Source organism: Podarcis liolepis (genome assembly GCF_965112155.1).
Source record: "Podarcis liolepis genome assembly, chromosome: 9".
Classification (NCBI taxonomy): Eukaryota; Metazoa; Chordata; class Lepidosauria; order Squamata; family Lacertidae; genus Podarcis; species Podarcis liolepis.
Window position 1 is genome coordinate 57,681,037 of NC_139564.1, and position 20,831 is coordinate 57,701,867.

The window sequence follows — 20,831 nt, forward strand, 5'->3', positions numbered from 1 at the left end:
ACAACCCTAGAGTTGGACACGACTGGGCCCGTACGGGCAGGGGTACCTTTACCTTTACCTTTACCTTTTATTATATCTATAATATATTTTTTCCTATGTGGAAAGGTGTGTAGAATTTCAAGATTCATGGCTTTCTCTAGCCTACTCTATCTGCCGTATTCTTGTGCCAGTGGTAGATCCTAAGAAGGAACGGAGGGATCATTTTTTTTAGCTGGTTTTATACCAGTTTCACATTCATTCAGAAGTCTGCTCTGTCCCCATTTTCTCATCAAACTGAAATTCTTTTTTTAAAAGATCCATTTAACAATTCAAAAATTTGTAAAAGCTGAGTTAGAGCAGGGGTCAGGCCGGTCCACTGTCCCTCAGACCTTGTGGTGGGCCAGACTATATTTTTTTGGGGGGGGGGAATGAATGAATTTCTATGCCCCACAAATAACCCAGAGATGCATTTTAAATAAAAGGGCTCATTCTACTCATGTAAAAACACGCTGATTCCCAGATTGTTCGTGGGCCGGATTTAAAAGGCGATTGGGCTGGTTCCGGCCCCCGGGCCTTAGTCTGCCTACCCATGAGTTAAAAGGTCCAGTCACGGACAACTCTGGGGTTGTGGCGCTCATCTCTATAGGTCGAGGGAGCCGGCATTTGTCTGCAGACAGCTTCCAAGTCATGTGGCCAGCATGACGAAGCCGCTTCTGGAGAACCAGAGCAGTGCATGGAAACACCGTTTACCTTCCCGTCGGAGCAGTACCTATTTATCTACTTGCACTTTGATATGCTTTCGAACTGCTAGGTGGGCAGGAGCAGGGACCGAGCAACGGGAGCTCACCCCGTCGCAGGGATTCAATCTGCCAACCTTCTGATCTGCAAGCCCTAGGCTCTGTGGTTTAGACCACAGCACCACCCATGTCCCCATACCCATGAGTTAGAGGATCACTAAAGGGAGACCAGTTTTCTTGTTTTTTTAAAAAAAGATCTGTGCGCTACACTCTACCCTGGACTCAGCAGCAGAGCATATGCCCGCGCTGCCCAGGACGGAGCGCACTCCCGAGGGGGGCGGAGCATGCTCTTGAGGGGCGCCGGATAGCCACTCGAGTGCACAAAGTAGTGTGCGTGCCCTGCAGCCGGGGGGCGGAGTGAGCCGCCAATGGCGGACATTCGGTGCGCCACCCTCCCCAACTCCCAAGCCTCCCACGAGCTGTCAAAATGAAGGGGAAAAGGGGGCAATGCCGCTGGCAAAGTGGCGCAGCTCCCCCCTTCCTCCGGTGGCTCAGGGTAGGCTTGGGAGTCGCAGGTGGGCGGCACGCCAAATGTCTCCCCCCTCAGCGAAGACACCCGGGGTGGTCTGCCCCCACCGCACCCCACTTCCTCTGCCCCTGCTTAGACTGCTGCCGATGAAGCACTTCTTGTTGTATTAGCAAAGGCAGGGAATTCTTTTGTACCCAGGAGCACAGGAACTGATCCAGGAAGCAACGAGGTCCAAATGTCACTGGAAGATGCACGTAACAAGAAAGGGGACACGGAAGCTGCTGAAAATGATGAGCAGGCCAAGCAGGAGTAGGGGTGGTGCTTGGGTGGGTGGCAGAATGCCATAATCAAAATGCTGGTTCATGGATTCCCAGAGAGGTGCATAAAGAATGGTGATACCAAGCGGTCAGGCATGTCTGAGATGTTATGGGGCATGTGAAGGGGGACCTCCTCCCCACATGGGGCTTGGAAAGTCCCAGTGAGATGAGCGAAAAGGGCTGCCCAGCTCAATGGAACCAGAATCCTGTGCAAAATATTTACTGTAGCTTTAACATTTTGCCTGGGGCACTGAAAGGTCTAAATTCCAGTCTTGATTAAAATATAACCTGATGCTTTGAAAATGTATGCTAGGGTGGTATTGAGATTAAAGCATTTGTTTGAAAAAAGCAGCTTAAATTTATGGCACTTGTTCATATTTATGCTACCAATGCTTCTAAGTAGGCAGAGAAATTAAGTACCTTGTTGTTGCAGATTAAAGGGGCTTTCAAGATGGTTTATAGTGCTCATTAAAGGATCCTCAAAAGCTTGATGGCCCTATGATTAAACAAACCATCAGCCTGTTTAGCTTTTGATGAAAATGGTAGACAGTGCGTCTGAGTGTGCATGAGAGAGAAGGAATTCAGCAAAATAGCTGTCCCTTGCCACCCACCCACTCATATACACACAGCAACAAACACTGCCCTTCCAAAGTAGTGGGGATAAATAGCTATGTTTTTATTGGTGATGTTTATCCCTGCCGTTCTCCCAGTTTGCTCCAGCTGTTTGTGTGCAAACACAGTTCCAATATTGTCTCACATTCAAGTTCTGTTCAGGCCCAGGGCTGCACTGATCACATTTGGATCATTCCCTTGGAGCAATCTAGTTTATCCAGCAAGGATTAGTTGTGGAGTCCACTGATCACTGGGTCCACTCAGACAACTAAGGCCCCAGTTCTGAAAGGGTGAGTAAGAATCCCTTGTGAGAACTTGAAAAACACATGGGGCAGGGCTGAATCCTGGTAAAACCAATGCCAGCCCTAAGCAGTATCTGGAACTGAACGCAGAAACCTCATGATTGAGTTCCTATATTGATCCACTTTCTGGCTTTAGATCTTGGAGAGTTGGCTGAAGAATTCCTCTTTTCCATAGCAGACCTCATCTGCTCTTACTTCAAATCGCATGATTTCCCCAACACTTGATCCTGCCTATAGTGGGCTCTGCAGTTTTGGCAACATGATGATTGTGTTACCTAGAACTATGAGCCCTCCTTCAGAATACAATGGAACCTCAGTTCCTGAACGCCTCCATTGTCGTACATTTCAGTTCTCGAAATGCTTCCATTTACGAATGTTTTTCGGAACCCCAACGTGCAACGCAGCTTCCACTGAGTACAAGAAGCTCTTGTAACCGATGGGAAGACACGCCTCGGTTTTCGAATGTTTCGGAAGCTGAATGGGCTTCCAGAACGGATTTCGTTTGAGAACTGAGGTACCACTGTAGAAGGAATTGGAAACAAGCAACATTAGCTTCCTTTGGACATAGTATGGTCACCCATGAAGCCAACCCTTACTAAAAGATCCTTCATGAGGTCCCTGGATGTCCCTCCCAGAAACCAAAAGCAGTTTTCTTGGCACTCCTGATTACAGCAACACTCAACCGTTTCAGCTCTAGCGGCCTGGAACCTTCCATGTATCTTAGGCCAGCAGAAGGGACCCTTCTCCCCAGCTTTCCTTTCAGGTCTCTGCGTTCTAAACAAGTTTTGATTCAGGAACGTAAAATGGCTAAGACCCATGGTATTTTATTTGTTTCTCTGTTACCCCAGCGACTGTCCTTTATTTGCTCATATAGCATTTAAAAATGTGTCCCCACCCGTCAGCGCAACCTCTGGATTTCACTCAGCAGTGTAAATGCTGTTATCTGGAGGGTCACAGGCTGTGCTGTTTATCTAGACTTAGCTCAAGAGTCAAGTAGAAGCCAAACCGAATCAAATTGGCTGCTAGAGGAAGGTGCACTGACATCGGACGTCATCCCAGGTTCTCTTGACTAGCTGTGACTTCCCACAAAATCTTAACCCAGCTGTTTCCCGGAAGATGAACTGTCAAAGAACAGTAGTCTTCTGTCTAACGCTCACATTCCTGACTTGTGGCCCAAGCCTGTGCACTTCTGTACTTGACATGTAATATTGCCATGGCATGCCAAATCCCATTTATGTCTGTGCAGGCGAGTGTTCATTGCGGACCCAGTCACAGTGACCCCTCCCCAGGGAGCAGGGCCTAGCCTGTGAAGGTGAGATAACTGGACAGACAACGTTCTGGGATTTAAAAACATGGCCACAACTTGATTGATTTCAGATGTAAGTTGGACTTGGCAGAGGCCTTGGATGTATATCCCTCACAGCCCACCTGGTGGAGGGCTGCTCATAACAGGGTCAGGCCCAGGATTAATGGTTCCTCCACAAGACACAGGTCTACACAGATGACCCTCCCAGGCCACTGAAGGAAGCAGCTGCTTACCCCATGACTGGATAAGCAGCCATTCCAGGCAAAGTACATAGAATGGAGCACAGATGGTTGTGATTTTTTTGGGGGGGGGATGGGAGCAGTGCCGCCAAAAGGAGGCAGAATGACCTCAAAACATGACCGTGCAAAATGGCAATGAGGATAGAGGGTAATCCGTAGCATTTACGAAGTGCTTTAGCAAAATGTTATTTGCCCTAGCCGGTTGTTAGTGATGATGATGATGATGATGATGATGATTTATTTATGCCCAGCCCATGTGGCTGGGTTTCCCCAGCCACTTTGGGTGGCTCTCAACATTATATTAAAAACACGATAAAACATCAAACATTTAAAACTTCCCTAAACAGGGTTGCCTTTAGATGTCTTCTAAAAGTCAGATTAGTTGTTTATTTCCTTGACATCTGATGGGAGGGCGTTCCACAGGGCGGGCGCCACCACCGAGAAGGCCCTCAGCCTGGTTCCCTATAACCTCACTTCTCGCAGGGAGGGAACTGACAGAAGGCCCTCGGCACTTGACCTCAGTGTCCGGGCTGAAGGGTGAGGGTGGACAGTGGGGGTGGAGATGCTCCTTCAGGTATACTCGGACAAGGCCATTTAGGGCTTTAAAGGTCAGCACCAACACTTTGAATTGTGCTCGGAAACGTACTGGGAGCCAATGTAGGTCTTTCAGGAGCGGTGTTATATGGTCTCGGCGGCCACTGCCAGTCACCAGTCTAGTTGCCACATTCTGGATTATTTGTAGTTTCCGGGTCACCTTCAAAGGTAGCCCCACGTAGAACACATTACAGTAGTCCAAACTGGAGATAACTGGAGCATGTACCACTCTAGCTATATTTGTGTGAACCAACTCTGGAGTGGGCAAAGTAGCTAATCCCCAGCCATGACTACATTTTTACAGCCTTCCATGGGCTTCAGGGCAAAGAGCTGGAGCTGGAGCTGGGATATTCCTCTGCTCGTGAAGTATCACTGTACAGTTTTGAACTCTGACCAGTCCAACAGTGGCACTTAACCCAGCTTCCTGCTAGGGGAGTCCCCGCTTCTTACCAGGAGGGGTGAGGTGTTAGGGTGGGCAGGGCAAGCACACCAGTGGAGCCAATTTGGAGTTCCTGGCGGTGTCCTTGCACCGTGCCTGCCATCTGGCCCTTCCTTCTCCTTCAGCTGGTAAGCTTGCCAGCTGGTAAGTGCAAGGCTTGGCAGATGCCCTCTGCTCCAATGTACGCTTTGTTATAGGACAGGGGTCAGCAAACATTTTCAGCAGGGGGCCGGCCCACTGTCCCTCAGACCTTGTGGGGGGCTGGACTATATTTGGGGGGGGATGAACAAATTCCTATCCCCCACAAATAAACCAGAGATGCATTTTAAATAAAAGGGCACATTCTACTCATGTAAAAACACACTGATTCCCGGATCATCCGCAGGCCGGATTTAGAAGGCGATTGGGCCAGATTCGGCCCCTGGGCCTTAGTTTGCCTACCCATGTTATAGGAGTAGCTCTGACACCCGAATAGGGTACATTCTTGTCCTCATCTGTGCAACAACCCCGAAAGTAGCTAAGTGTTATCTCCCTACTACAAATAGGAGCTTGAGGCTGAGATAGTGATTTGCCTAAAGTCACCTGTAGACTTCTTGGCTGAAGCGAGATTTGCACCAGGGACTTCTCACTCACAATCTCAGCTACTACACTAGAATTGCACGAGCAAGCTGGATTTTACGACGCCTGAAAGACTGACACATTTCTTATGAGCTAGGTTAGGAAAGAGCCTGTTTCATTGGCAGACGGTGGAGATGGGTACATCCAGTCATTGATGGGACTCGTTCCCATTTATATGTCAGCAAACCAATCTGAGTCAGTGGAGCTGGTGTCAAACCCGCAAATGGATTCCAGTCCACCAGCCTCTCTCTTGCTGTCCACCTGATTTGTCAACCTTATAAACAAGTAAACACAAACAAAAGTTAATAAATTGAGAAAGATACTGGGCACAATTTGCCTGTGTGTGTGTGTGTGTTTGCACTGGTTTAGTTCCATTGAGGAAGGGCTGCTAACCTGCATTATTTTGTAGCTTTGTTGACTCTGGTAACATTGGGAGCATGTTTTCATGCTATAAACCAAATGAATGATTGCTCTCTATCTTCCCTTCATGTGTTTCTAACCAGCAGACACATCCTGCAGGCTTTTGTTAGGGGGAACATGTGACCGACTGCATAATACAAGCTCTTGGAAAGAGTTTCTCGTTTCTGATATTTCTCTCTCCTTTCTTGTTGTGCCTGCACATCCAGGAATCTTGACTGTAGCAGAAAGCTGAAAAATGTAAGTACTTGTTGCATGTTTCCCCCTCTCGCAGCTATGGATGGTTTTGTTGCCCCAGACTGAGCTTGAAACGCAGATGTGGTTGTGTAGCTGAAAAGAGCTTTTGTGTGTTGGCATGCACTTTGTCTTGCTGCAATTCATGATCTGTGGTGCTGCTGTGGAAAGCTATCTTTGCTCTCGCTTCAGTTAGGAAATAGCTTAACTCCCTTAGACACCAGCAAGGTTTTCTGCTTTTGTTTAAACCATATTTTAAAAAAACAAAACTGTGTTTGGTTTCCTTTCTGCTGTTGTTGCAAAGGCTAACTTGGATTTTTGTTAGGTTAATAGAGATGTGTCTGACACTTCCAGAAAAAGCTTTGATGTTTAAATCTAAATAGTGCTATAGAAACTTTGCAGGACTGTCATTCCCCCCCCCCCCATCACAACAGCAAACCTCCCTTTGTTTCTGTGTTGTCCTTCAGGGATTGTAGTTTCAAAGCAGCCTTTTCTAGCCAGTCGCCTTGTTGATTGAAACCAGTGACAGCAGAAACAGTTTGGGGATTGTACAGTGAGGAAGGAAACTTTAAATTCAGTTGGTCACAGAGTTAGATAAACTATCTAAAGCCAGACAAAACTTCTGGTTTTCATACTGTCAATTGTAAACTACAGAGAATTCAAGTTGCGTTTGGCTGACATCCTTGGAGACTCCAGGGAAATGCCAAGAACTTTCTGTAATAACTTTTCGAGCCCATAATCACAGCCACAGGTAAAAAGTCCACTGTCATTTTATCCTGCCCTTCCTGTCATCAGTATTGTAATTGTTTTTCCTCCAACGGTGCATGAGCCTTTTTGGAACAGTTGCATGCTGAAGTTGCTGTAAACAAGATTTACTAAAAGCCATTCATTGGCAGGTGTATTGCTTTTCAAAGAAACATTCATAAAGATAGATGTGCATATATAAAATACATACATCTAACTATCCTTCCCAACCAAAAGAGATTCTCAGTCAAGTCTACCAAATAAGAACATGTGATTAAAACATTTCCATTTTAAATATAAGCCTAAATCCAAGCCTAGTAATAGCAGCAGACATTATTTACTCCTTTGAAAGCCTGGTGAGATTTAAAAAAATAAATAAATAAATTAGAAATACTTTCTAATATTTTGAAATGATGTCACCAAGCTGTTGCCTTTGGGGAGGAAACTCCATAATTATGTTTCCAGTGTTGCTGCTTTATTGTTTTAATTAGATAATGACATTATAAAGGTAAAGGTACCCCTGACCATTAGGTCCAGTCGTGGCCGACTCTGGGGTTGAGGCGCTCATCTCGCTTTATTGGCTGAGGGAGCCAGTGTACAGCTTCCAGGTCATGTGGCCAGTATGACTAAGCCACTTCTGGTGAACCAGAGCAGTGCACAGAAACACCATTTACCTTCCTGCCAGAGCAGTACCTATTTATCTACTTGCACTTTGACATGCTTTCGAACTGCTAGGTTGGCAGGAGCAGGGACTGAGCAACAGGAGCTCACCCCGTCGTGGGGATTCAAACCACCGACCTTCTGATCAGCAAGTCCTAGGCTCTGTGGTTTAACCCACAGCACCACCCGCGTCCCATTTAATGACATTATATTTTACCTTTAAAAATGTTGCTAGTTCGTTTTTTAATAAAGTAAAGTCCTGTTCTGAATATTTTGACATTGGACCTGATCCTAGGCATGCTTATTTGCACAAACATTTCACTGAATTCAATGTGACTTAGCCCCACATTTGACAAAAGATTGCAGCATTGCCAGATGACTCTTGTGGTCCCTTTCAACTCTACAATTCTATGTTTCAATGATTCTACTCCCATGGTAGGCCAAACTAGGCATTGATGGAGTTCTGTGTTTGGAGCACCTGATCCAATTTTCTGTATGTAAAAGCAACCATAGTATGGGAGGTCTGGCCTTCTTACATCTGTGTCACAGCCCTGATTTTCTGGAACACCTATTAGTCAAAGAGAGTCTAAAACACGTGTCTCAAGTTCAAGTTCAAGTTTCAAGTTTTATTGCGGCAAAAGCCAGTGACTATTATATGGTTATAGCCATGCAGTGCAGCTCTTTGTATGTTTACTTGGAAGTGATCTCCATTGAAATCGGGACCAGTGAATCAGTAAACAAACATATGATTGGGTTGTGTAAACTACAACCTCATGCTTACTTGAATCAACCCATTGAGGCTTACTTCCATGTAAACGGCAGTGAATATATTTAGGATTCTGCTTTAAATCCCATTGGGACTTACTGTAGTTTTCGTCCCAAAGGACGCACCTAGTTTTTTGGGGGGAAAATAAAGGGGGGGAAAACCAGGTCGGGGAAAACAAACCAGGTTGGGGAACAGCGGTATGGTGGCGCTCCGCCTCCCCGCTGTCCCCCAAGCTTGTGGGGCTGGCCGATGTCTGCCTGAAGCGCGGGGTGCTCTGCTTCAGTGCGCCCAGCGCTCCGTGCAGCAAGCTGCTATCCACAGCTTAGGGAGCCCTGCGGGAACTCCCACAGGGCTCCCCAGGCTGCGGATATCTGCCCGGCGCGCGGGGCGCTCTGCTTCAGGGCAGGCTGCTATCCGCACCGACCCCTCTCGCTCTCCAAGCTTCAGCGAAAGCCTGTATTCGCCCCATAGGACGCACACAGAGTTCCCTTTCATTTTTGGAGGGGAAAAAGTGCGTCCTATACGGCGAAAAATACGGTACATCCTAGTGAAAGTGCTTATGATTGCAGCTGTAAAGGTCCTGACGAAAGAAGAATGGATACAAAAACTTATGGAATATGCAGAAATGGCAAAAGTTGCCGTAAAAGTAAGAAATCAAGATAACAAACTTTTTATAAAAGAATGGAAACGGTTTATTGAATATTTGCAAACAAAATGTAAACAGATAAGTATATTGGCAGGAATATTGTAATAACATGCAGTTTTATAAGAGTATATAGTTAAAATAGATGAATAAATGAATGACAAGTTAATTTGGAATATGCAGGAAAATAAATTTAAGGAACCGCAGAAAGAGGAGGAAGAAAGTTGAGTTTTGAAATGTTAAAACAACAACAACAACAACAATCATAATGGATTGCAGGTGTAACTTCCTACAGAAGTAGACTCCAGAGCACAGCCTCACCTCACGACATGGATCATACGGAAGGGGCCAACATACAGTAGTACCTCGGGTTAAGTACAGTGGTACCTTGGGTTACATACGCTTCAGGTTACAGACTCTGCTAACCCAGAAATATTACCTCAGGTTAAGAACTTTGCTTCAGGATGAGAACAGAAATCGTGCTCTGGCAGCGCAGCGGCAGTGGGAGGCCCCATTAGCGAAAGTGGTGCTTCAGGTTAAGAACAGTTTCAGGTTAAGAACGGACCTCCGGAACGAATTAAGTATTTAACCCAAGGTACCACTGTGGTCGTCCACTCTACTCTCTGGCCCACAGGAGCACCAGGGCGGTGGTGGCAACAGGAGGAAGAGGTTGAGTGGCTCTGCCAATCAAACGCTGCACCTGCTTTACCTCAGTGCGGCGCAGGTGGGGACGTCTCTGCCAATCAAACGCCGCTGAGGTAAACCAGGCGCTGTGTTTGATTGGCAGAGACATCCCTGCACCGCGCTGAGGTAAACCAAGCACGGTGTTTGAGTGGCAGAGCCGCCGCCGCTCGGACTCTTCCTCCTGTCGCCATTTCCAGGAGTCTCGGATTCGCGGTGGGTTCCAGCTTTGTGGCGCGGGCCAGATTTAGGACCCAGGTGGGCCTGATCTGGCCCAGGGACTGTAGTTTGCCAACCCCTGCTCTAGTCACTGGGAACAACAAACCATGATCCATAGCTTAGCATTATATCCAAACCCAGGTATTGTGGTTTGTCTGACTCCAAAGAAACCATGGTATTAAGCCAAGGCTTGTTCCTGGCCTACTACAGTAGTTGGCCTTGTTTGAGTGAAACAAACAATGACCCCCATTTTGGATATAATACTAAACCAGGAATTGTAGTTTGTTAGTTCTGCTGGCTAGATCTCTTACGTTCACAAGTGAACCATGGTTTGCTTGTGATGTGCAAACCAGGCCATTGGGTTTTTTAAAAATGCACTATAGGGAATTCAGGTGATAAATATGAACGTCACACAGTTGGCTCTTAATTTTGACTGTAGTTAAAGCAAAGTGTGATAACTCACGCTACAGTGCTATGCTGCAGTCCCACTGGAGTCCATGGAGCTTACTTCTGAGTAGACACATATAAGATTGGACTGTCAACATATGGTTCAGTATGTCTGAATACAAGAAAAACATCAACACTCCAAGCTAACTCCTACCTAATAAAAATATGTTATCAGGAAATGAATTATGAAAACTTTGGCTTCCTAAGCAGTATAATAGTGGAACATTTTCAGTTCACACCATTATATATAGATGTGCACCCCAGCCCACAGTCTCCAGAGAATTTGTTTCTGTGAGTGGAAGTTTCCTGTCAGCTATCTGATGCTTATCTAGACTGATTCCAAGCACTGCACCTGGAGTTACTAAATAAACAGGAAAACCACTTTATTTACCGTATTTTTTGCTCTATAACACGCAGATTTTTTCTCCTGAAAAGGAAGGGGAAATGTCTGTGCGTGTTATGGAGCGAATGTGTGGTCCCTGGAGCCGAAAAATCAGACAAAAATCAAATCGGGCTTCAGAATGCTGAAACGGAACAAAGAGCAGGGAAAGCCCCTCCCCTCCAGGCAAGAAGAGGAAGTGGCAGCTTTCCTGCATTCTGCCTCAGGGTCTTACTGCCCACCCGCTCTGTTTCGTTGCTGTGTTTGCTGAAACGGAACAAAGAGCAGGGAAAGCCCCTCCCCTCCAGGCAAGCAGAGAGGAAAGGAAAGGAAAGGATCGTCCTTCCTTCTATCCTCTCCCTGCTCCGGAGGGAACAATGTTTGTGAAGGGAGAGAGATTACAGGTTCAGCTTAAAATTCTGATTTGACTTCCTGCTTTTTGTTTTTGGGGACACACAGCATTCAAATATGCTTTCTTCAATTTAAAAGGATGAAATCCTTAAACAGTGTTTTGCCTGTAAATTCATGCGATCTGGAAGATTACAGTGTCTGTACCTCTTAAGGGATGGCAAAGCTTAGGTTTCGCTGCTAAATAGTTCTTAATGCAGTTAAAATGCTTTCTTCTGTCAAGGCAGTTAAAAAAAATAAATATCAGGCAGCCGGAAAACATGCAGATGGGAGGGAGAGAGAGAGAGAGAGCACGCTGACTGGCTTGGGTGGGTGGGTGGGGGGACTTTTGCCTTCCTTTCCTCACGTTATAGCCCTCTCCTGCATTCTTAGCCTTCTGTGTTTTTCCTTCCCTCCCCACTTAAAATGTGGTTACAAAGCATGGATCCACATGGATCCTCAGGATCTTTGCACTGGGTCACCCCAAATTCACCATCAGAGCACACAGCATGTCCATGGCTACAGCCTGCCCCCCCCCAAATCACGCACCCACTGTTGCCTGGGGCTGCAATGGTGCAAAAACGTGGTTACAAAGCATGGATCCACATGGATCCTCGGGATCTTTGCATTGGGTCAGCCAAAATTCACCATCAGAGCACATAGCATGTCCATGGCTACAGCCTGCCCCCCAAAAATCATGCCTGGGGCTGCAATGGTGCAAAAAAGTGGTTACAGGGATTCTCAGGATTTTTGCATTGGGTCACCCCAAATTCACCATCAGATCACATGTCTGTGGCCACAGTATGAAGCACAAAAATGATACGTCCACTGTTTCATTCAGAATATTTTTTCCCTTGTTTTCCTCCTCTAAAAACGCTGTGCGTGTTATGGTCAGGTGCGTGTTATAGAGCGAAAAATACGGTAATAAATACAACAGACGATTACATTAATGATTGCATTTTTTTAAAAAAGAGAGTGCTCATAAAATTACTATATCTCCCTTATTATGGTTCATCTAAACTAACATTCTTGTTAAGTTACTATTCACTGAATTCTTTTCCTTTTCTGTCCCGGGACTAATTGGGAGTTTTTCTTCCTATATATATATCCTGCATGTGAAAATCCCGTCTTGTGGCTTTAATTTTCCTCTTAAGTCGATGAAGAATATATGCAATTGACCTCGGAAAGGGGTGATGGAAGGAAAGATCTTTAAGAATGGGGAAGAAGGTGGGGGTTGGAATTCAGACATAATGGTTCTGACATACAACAACTGTAGATTTCCTGATTTTCAACAACTGATCTGGACCAGACTTCAAGATTGTACCCTCCCTCCTTAGCTACATCCCTTTTGAGTGTGAATTCTCTCAACCTTCTCTGTCATTCCTAACCATGGTTAACACTGACCATCTTAACTATGGCTTGCAGCTGGTTGGCAAATTCTGGCTGAGGTGGAATCCTGGTTAACCTGAACCATTCTTAAAGCTAGCGGGAGAATGTGCTGAGAGCTATGCTATCAAATACAGCTAGTGTAGGGGTTAAGAGAGAATGAAATATGAGTAGAGAAATCTGGATTCAGTGGAAAGCGCTCATATGGACCTCTAAAGCTCTAAAATGCCTTGGGGTCAGTACACTTTTTCCATATACACCTGTCTAGACCCTAAGATCTTTGTTGGAGACAAAGCCTGGTAACGTGAGATGGGGAAATCAAGGAAAAGGCTCCTTTGATAGCGGTACCCTAATTATTGAGTGCTCTTCCTGGAGATGCTTGCCTGGCTTCTACAATAGGTGAAGATCTCTTTATTAGAATATAAGAAAGAAGAAGAAGAGGAGGAAGAATTTATTATTTGTACCCCGCCCATCTGGCTGGGTCTCCCCAGCTACTCTGGGTGGCTTCCAACAAAGATTAAAAATACATTAAAATGTCACACATTAAAAACTTCCCTAAACACGGCTGCCTTCAGATGTCTTCTAAATGTCAGGTAGTTGTTTATCTCTTTGACATCTGATGGGAGGGCGTTCCACAGGGCGGGTGCCGCTACCGAGAAGGCCCTCTGCCTGGCTCCCTGTAGCTTTGCTTCTCACAGTGAGGGAACCGCCAGAAGGCCCTCGGCGCTGGACCTCAGTGTCCGGGCAGAACGATGGGGGTGGAGACGCTCCTTCAGGTATACTGGGCCGAGGCCCTTTAGGGCTTTAAAGGTCAGCACCAACACTTTGAATTGTACTGGAAATGTACTGGGGGCCAATGTAGGTCTTTCAAGACAGGTGTTATGTGGTCTCAGCGGCCGCTCATAGTCACCAGTCTAGCTGCCACATTCTGGATTAGTTGTAGTTTCCGGGTCACCTTCAAAGGTCGCCCCACGTAGAGCACATTGCTTGATCCTTTTGGATCAAGCCAAAGTTCAATCCAGTCCAGCAAGCAGTAACTGAGTGCAACTGTACCTATTGGTATTCATAGATGTGCTGCCTCTGACAAGGAAGGTGGAACTTTGTCATTGTGGCTAGCAGCCATTGATAGCCTTATCCTCTACAAATTTTATTTGTCTAATCCAGTGTTTCCCAAACGTTTTTGGGCAACGGCACACCTGTTTACTGAAAAAAAATCTCGCGGCACACCACCATTAAAGCCCCGCCCCGTGACGTCAGCGCGCAGCGTCACGCCGGGAGGGACGCACAAAAGTGAAAGTTTTTTCCCTCGGCAGCTCCTCTCAGCTGCGCTCAATCCGCCTCGGAGCGCAGGAGCGATGCCTCTCTCTGGCTCTCCGCGCAGGCTGAGGGAGGGAGGGAGGGGCGCGTGTGACCCGTCTCTGCTGGGAGACCAAACCCAGCGAGGCAGAGTCGCGCGGAGGCGCCCAGGCAGCGCTGCCGGCTGCGAGGAGGAGCGCCAGGCAGCAGCAGGAGGCGCGGCCTCTCCTCGCCGCCGCCGCCCCGCCACTCGCCGCCCGACTCGCCCGCCTCCCTCCAGGCATCTCGCGGCACACCAGCCGATGTCTCACGGCACACTCGTGTGCCGCGGAACACCGGTTGGGAAACACTGGTCTAATCCCCTTTTGAAGCTGTCCAAATTGCTGGCCATCTCTACATCTTATGGGAGTGAAGTCCATAGTTTAAGTATAACTATTGTGTGAAGAGATACGTACTTTCTTCCAACCTTCAGTTTGGTGGAAAGTATTCTATAAATACTAAAGACGATGGTGATATTTTAATAGCATTTGTATGGTTTCCCATTACTTGTCCTAGGCACTTGTCTGGAATGGCAGGGTACAATTTTAGGATGTTTGAAACTCTGTACATGTAAAAAGAAAAGCTTAAAGAGAAGCAGACTGTTGCTTTGGAGTTAGTTTCAATCTGATTATTCCTTATGGTGGAGAAATTAAAAATGCTAAGCCACCTCAACAACTATTAAAATATATTAGTGAAACTTGCAGAACTTGTAATAAACACTTGGCATCAGGCAGGCAGTATCTTTGTGATTTTTACCTCTGTGTTGGGAACATAGAACGACATAAACCAATATTAAAGCAGTTTCATTAAGCACTGAAGCCTTGTCCCTTGAAGTGGTGCGAGTGCTTGAGTTTCCCTTTATTTGGCTCCCCAGATATTGTTGGACAAAGTTTAATAGGGAGCTCTGCCATTGCTACTTCACATACCTTAGAAATATCAGCAGTGCTGATGTGATTTCATGTGCTTCAAAGTCTCTGTGACCATGTTCTTTTGTAAGAGAGCCTTTGAAAACAGCAGCTGACAAATGATTTGATGAGATTTTAAAAGGCTGCTGGAGAGCTGGACAAGGTTGCTGTATTCAACTGATAAAGTGGTTTGGATAGATCACCCCCACAATTAATGTTCATTTCATTCTTCAGGTTTTAGTCACCATCTATTGGCTGGGGAAAACAGCAAACAGCAGCACTGGTTTCAGTGGAGCAACGCTCAACCTGAGGGAGTTTGAAGGATTACTAACGCAGCTGAGAAAGGTATTTGCTGTTGGGTTTTTTTTCTACTAGTGGAACAATAGCTTCCTCATTAGTAAAAGTACAGTATAGTGGGGTAGGAGAACTGGAAAAAACACACACATCTGGCAGCCAATTTGGTTTCAGATAGTACATGGTAAGATGAGTTGAAAAAGCCTAGGACACAAATTTTTATGGCCCTCTAGCGGCTACGCTGGCTCATTTACCAGAAGTAATACATTTAGTGTTTACTCTGGAAGTGTATACTTGACCTTGTCCAAACTAAGTCTCGTAGAGCAAAATATACATAGGAGGCTTAGTTTGGTCACAATCAAGTACAGTCGTACCTTGGAAGCCAAACGGAATCCGTTCTGGAAGTCCGTTCGACTTCCAAAACGTTCAGAAACCAAAGCACAGCTTCTGATTGGCTGCAGGAAGCTTCTGCCCCATCGGATATTCAGCTTCCAAAAACAGTTTGCAAACCGGAACAGTCACTTCCGGGTTTGCAGCGTTCGAAAACTAAGGTACGGCTGTGTACACTTCCAGAGTTAACACTAAAATGCATTACTTCTGGTAAATGAAGCACTGTAGCTGTAGAGAGCCGTGAAAATTTGTATCCCTGGCTTTTTGGACCAATCTACCCACGTACTGTCTGAAACCAAAGAGGCTCATTGGTTGCCAGATGTGAAATATCTTGGCGTTTTCCCCTGCCCTCCTACCCTACTACAATTATTATTTGTTTCCTACCTGCTGCAATTTCTGTCCATATTCTTCTGCCAACTTTAATGCTCATATTGTTTTTTCATTCTTATCTCTACCTAGTTGACTGAGGTTTTCTATCAGAGGGACTGGACGCTGATTTAGAGTGACGCTACTAATACTAAGGCACCGGTGGGCAGCTTGCTGCTTATGCAGGGGAAAACCCAAATTTTATGTGGCTCCTGAGGCCTCCTTAAACTATCCCAGTCTTCCGTCCCATCAGAACAGCTTCCTTTCTGTTGATTTCCTCCCTATTTTTCTTGGCTTTTAAAAGTGCTCTTCTTCCTATGTAGTTTTAGAGGGACAGTAAAAATAAACACATTCTTTAAGAAACAGCTTCCCTCCTCATGTTTTGGAAAACTAGTGTGATCCTGTTATTGTGTGCTCCTGAGGTTAACAGTCCTGTAAGTAAATTCGTGGGCCCACTGTACACTAAAAGATAATTAAAACAGTTAAGTATACAAAAAAAATAAATAACAAACACGTTTTTTAAAAACCTAAAACCATACAAAGTAGACAGTCGTGGTAAATGCTCAATTTATCCAGCTCTTTCATTGGTACCTTGTAGTGAAGAAGGGATGGTAACAAAATTCAAACAAACAGATTAACAAATAAATATCGGAATGTACAGAAATATTGAAACGTATCCCTCCTTCCAACAACCAGGTTAGCTTAATAATAAAAGTTGTGATGCAGATGGTTCAAAAAAATAATAATTCTCAGCCTCCAATATGTTTGTAATATGTGAAATTGTTGAGGAAAGAGATCTTCTGTGTAGCTATTATGACTGCTTTTATTGCATGTCTGTGAATTTGATTTTTTCCAGATGGCTGTGATAACTGTTGTGTTACGGAATGCCATGCTTCAGATTATCTGTTTTTAAAGATGTCATAATGCAGATGTAAGCAATGGTATTGCACCACATGTTTTGAATGAGGCGATAATAATAGGATACACACAGAGAGAGGCTGCTTAGTTGTTTCCATGTTAATCGCTATGCTAACTAATACTTTGTATTCCAGCAGTGCATTTTCAAGTGTTGAAAGCACTTTGCACCCGTTATCTTGGTTATTCTTACAACAGACTTGCAAGGCAGGCCAGTATTACTAAGCCAAAAGGAAAATTTGTTAGCTGATGGCTGAGGGTTACTTTTCAACTCTTAGCCACTCTCAAACATGAATCTGCCCTAATGGCATAGAAAATATGGAGGTGTGGCAGCTCTCGGTTTATGCATCCTTTCCCATTTTCCTTACAGACAAAACCAAGCTACTATTCAAATAACAGAAGGACAGAATATATATATATAGATAGATAGATAGATATATTACAGTTGATTCATTCTTTAATTTGTTCTGTAATTTGTATCTTGAAATGTTTTATGAATGAAAACTGGCCTGTGTCACTGTCTAGCTCATCTGATTTTCATTTACCTTGCTGTCAAGCGTTTTCCTCGATAGTGAGACATATTATCTACCTCCCTCCCCACCCCCGCCCCTCAAAAACTGGCAATCTGCCAAAGGATTAAACTTATTCTATTGGTATGTAGAGCTCCGGGGGAATTTGGGAAAGATGTCAGATTGGTTGGGGAGGGTGCGTGTGCCGAGGGCGGGGGACAAAGAGGGTATTTAAGTAGGATTGACTTTGGGGTCCGGAGGTCTGGTTCTCTTTTCAGAACGCATGGCATGCATATATAACGTTATGCGCTGAACAGCCATCTTGTAGGAATACAAAACAATTTTAATGTGTTTTGCATGCAGTGTGGGTGATTACATTTGTATATGCCGTGATGTCTCTAAGTGGGTGGCCAGCTCTGCTGTTAAGCAGGGTGTGAGAGAGCCCACATCAGTTGAGATATTTGGGTTACCATTAAAGGAAAAGCAGAATGTCACTTGCTCATACAGTCGCACCTTGGTTGTTGAACGCCTTGGTACTCGTAAGTTTTGGCTCCCGAACACTGCAAACCTAGAAGTAAGTGTTCCGGTTTAAAGGTAAAGGGACCCTGACCATTAGGTCCAGTCGTGACCGACTCTGGGGTTGCGGCGCTCATCTTGCTCTATAGGCCGAGGAAGCCGGCGTACAGCTTCCGGGTCATGTGGCCAGCATGACTAAGCCGCTTCTGGCGAACCAGAGCAGCGCACGGAAATGCCATTTACCTTCCCGCCGGAGCAGTTCCTATTTATCTACTTGCACTTTTACGTGCTTTCGAACTGCTAGGTTGGCAGGAGCAGGGACCGAGCAATGGGAGCTCACCACCGACCTTCTGAGTCCTAGGCTCTGCGGTTTAACCCACAGTACCACCCGTGTTCCAGTTTGGGCAGTGCTCTTTTCTGGGGCTATGCAGGGGTACGCATACCCCTAAACATTTTGTGAATCTAAGTTTGGCCTCATCGAGGGGCAGTATTTCAATATGAGCAGGAAAATGAGAGTTCCCCTAAACATTTTTTTAAGGGAAAAAGCACTGGTTTCGGGAGTCAGACGGACTCCCAGAACGGATCAAGTTCGAGAACCAAGGTTCCACTGTAGTTTCATTTTGGCACTACGTGGATTTATTTTACTCAAGGCACCCGAATTGTGGTGTTTTCTTTTCCTGGCAGAGTTGTGCACACCCAGCGAGGAAAGGAGAGCAATGCCTAGAAGAGGAAGGTTAAAAGAGTTGCACATATATGTCAACTCTGCTGTATGGGCAAAGTTCCTGGCTAAACAAAGTGTACCCCTTTGGTCGCCCACCCTTTCTACTGCCACTAGGCGAAAAATGTCCTCTGTATCTCTTTGACAATAGCTCAAGAGTAGCACAGGCCTTGGCTCTTGACATGGGGTGGTAAATTAAGAGAGACCACAAAATTATTATGAAACAAAGTTTATTAACATATTTAAAAAGTGATCGTTCATCTTGGGGAAAAGAATTAAATGCAATAAAAGTTACTTGCATGCCAAAGCATTCCTCTCACTTGGAGCAAAAGAACAAATAAACAGAGTTAAGCCCCATCTACTCTCCCTGAAAATTAAACAGTCCTTCACAGTAACATTTTAATGAAACTTACTTTAGAGTTGCATCTCTCCCTTCTGTTTTTCCTCCTTATCACGCTGAGATCGACCTTAATCTGGCTATCAAAGCAAGACGCTTGAGGTTTTGGCATTTAATTCCCAAATCCAGACAGTCTAAGTGTGATCCACTGCGTCAGCAAACCCAGATTTATATTTTTATAATATAGAACAGTCCATTTCCTTCACAACATGCTATATTTTTAGACATGCTGTAAGTGGCCCAGAGTGGCTAGGGAAACCCAGCCAGATGGGCGAGGTATAAATAATAAAATTATTTGGCAAATTAAACTTATGGACTGTGCAGAGATGGCAAAACTGACAGCAAAGCTCAGAGACTACGATAATGAGAGGTTTAAAAAAGAGTGGGAAACATTTATTGTATATGTGCAAAAACATTGTAAACAAGCTGAAACATTAGCAGGTTTGGACTAAATGCTTGCAATTACCAGAAACTCGAATAATTTAGGGTATAATAATGGGTTAATAGGAGATAGGGAAATGCAGAAGAATTTGGTGTATAAAAGAAACCAGAAGTGGGAATGGAGGGAAGTCGTGAGATTTTAAGAATCTCATTAGAGATAGTGGTGAAAGGATAAATAAATACATGGGGAATGGGGGAGGGAACGTATTTTTGATGTTGATTGTGGAATCATTATTCCTTACGGAAAGAAGAAAAGAAAACAAATAATTTTTTTTATTTGAAAAATAAAATAAATTATTATTATTATTATTATTATTATTATTATTATTACAGCTACCTAGGCTTGGTATATGGGACGCGGGTGGCGCTGTGGGTTAAACCACAGAGCCTAGAACTTGCTGATCAGAAGGTTGGCGGTTCGAATCCCTGCAACGGGGTGAGCTCCCGTTGCTCGGTCCCAGCTCCTGCCCACCTAGCAGTTCGAAAGCACCTCAAAGTGCAAGTAGATAAATGGGTACCGCTCTGGCGGGAAGGTAAACGGCGTTTCCGTGCGCTGCTCTGGTTCGCCAGAAGCGGCTTAGTCATGCTGGCCACGTGACCCGGAAGCTGTACGCTGGCTCCCTTGGCCAATAAAGCGAAATGAGCACCGCAACCCCAGAGTCGTCCATGATCGGACCTAATGGTCAGGGGTCCCTTTACCGTTACCTTTAGGCTTGGTATTTTGAGCAGAAAATCAAAGGGAGTCTGCATACTAAGAGAGGCCTGAGGTCCAAATGGGTAGGCAGAGTGCATTGTGGGATGAAGATGTGGGTTTTCGTATCATTAAGAGAGCATTGGTCAGAAAGTTGAGATTGGTAGACAGCTGCCCTGTGTGGTGATCCACTGAACTGCAGGTAATCACTTCAATGAGTATTCTGTCCACCCAGGCCAGCCATTGACTCCTCCTAGGCGGGAAAGCGCAGAAGAGGGTTTCCAGTTGGTGTTGAGCCCAGTGTTAGAAACTGAGATATGAAAACTAGGAGCTCAATGGCACCTTAAACCTAGGTGGCTTTTTTTGGTGGTGGTGGGGCTATTGGATTGTTGTTTTTATTTTTATTATGTATTTTGTGGTTTTATATCTTGATTTTATTCACTGAACTGCCCTGAGACCCCTGGGTATAGGGCAGAATATAAATTCAATAAATAACAACAAAAACAACAACAACAATAATAGGTTAGGGGCTCAACAACGGAATGTCTAGGAACACTTTTTATAACAAGAATAAAGGTAAAGGTAAAGGGACCCCGACCATTAGGTCAAATCGTGGCCTACTCTGGGGTTGCGGCGCTCATCTTGCTTTATTGGCCGAGGGAGCCGGCGTACAGCTTCTGGGTCATGTGGCCAGCATGACTAAGCCGCTTCTGGCAAAC

At 45.2% G+C, this 20,831-nt stretch overlaps 1 protein-coding gene across 47 annotated transcripts in view; it reads left to right on the top strand.

The window, feature by feature from the left end:
* LIMCH1 (LIM and calponin homology domains 1) overlaps window positions 1-20,831 on the top strand; it is a 222,385-nt gene that overhangs the window by 122,871 nt on the left and 78,683 nt on the right. For all 47 annotated transcript variants that reach the window (XM_083459670.1, XM_083459681.1, XM_083459715.1 and 44 more), the window contains 2 exons: window positions 6,299-6,329; window positions 15,110-15,220. In XM_083459670.1, coding sequence (XP_083315796.1) covers window positions 6,299-6,329; window positions 15,110-15,220 — 142 coding nt within the window. The remainder of the gene's footprint in view (window positions 1-6,298; window positions 6,330-15,109; window positions 15,221-20,831) is intronic.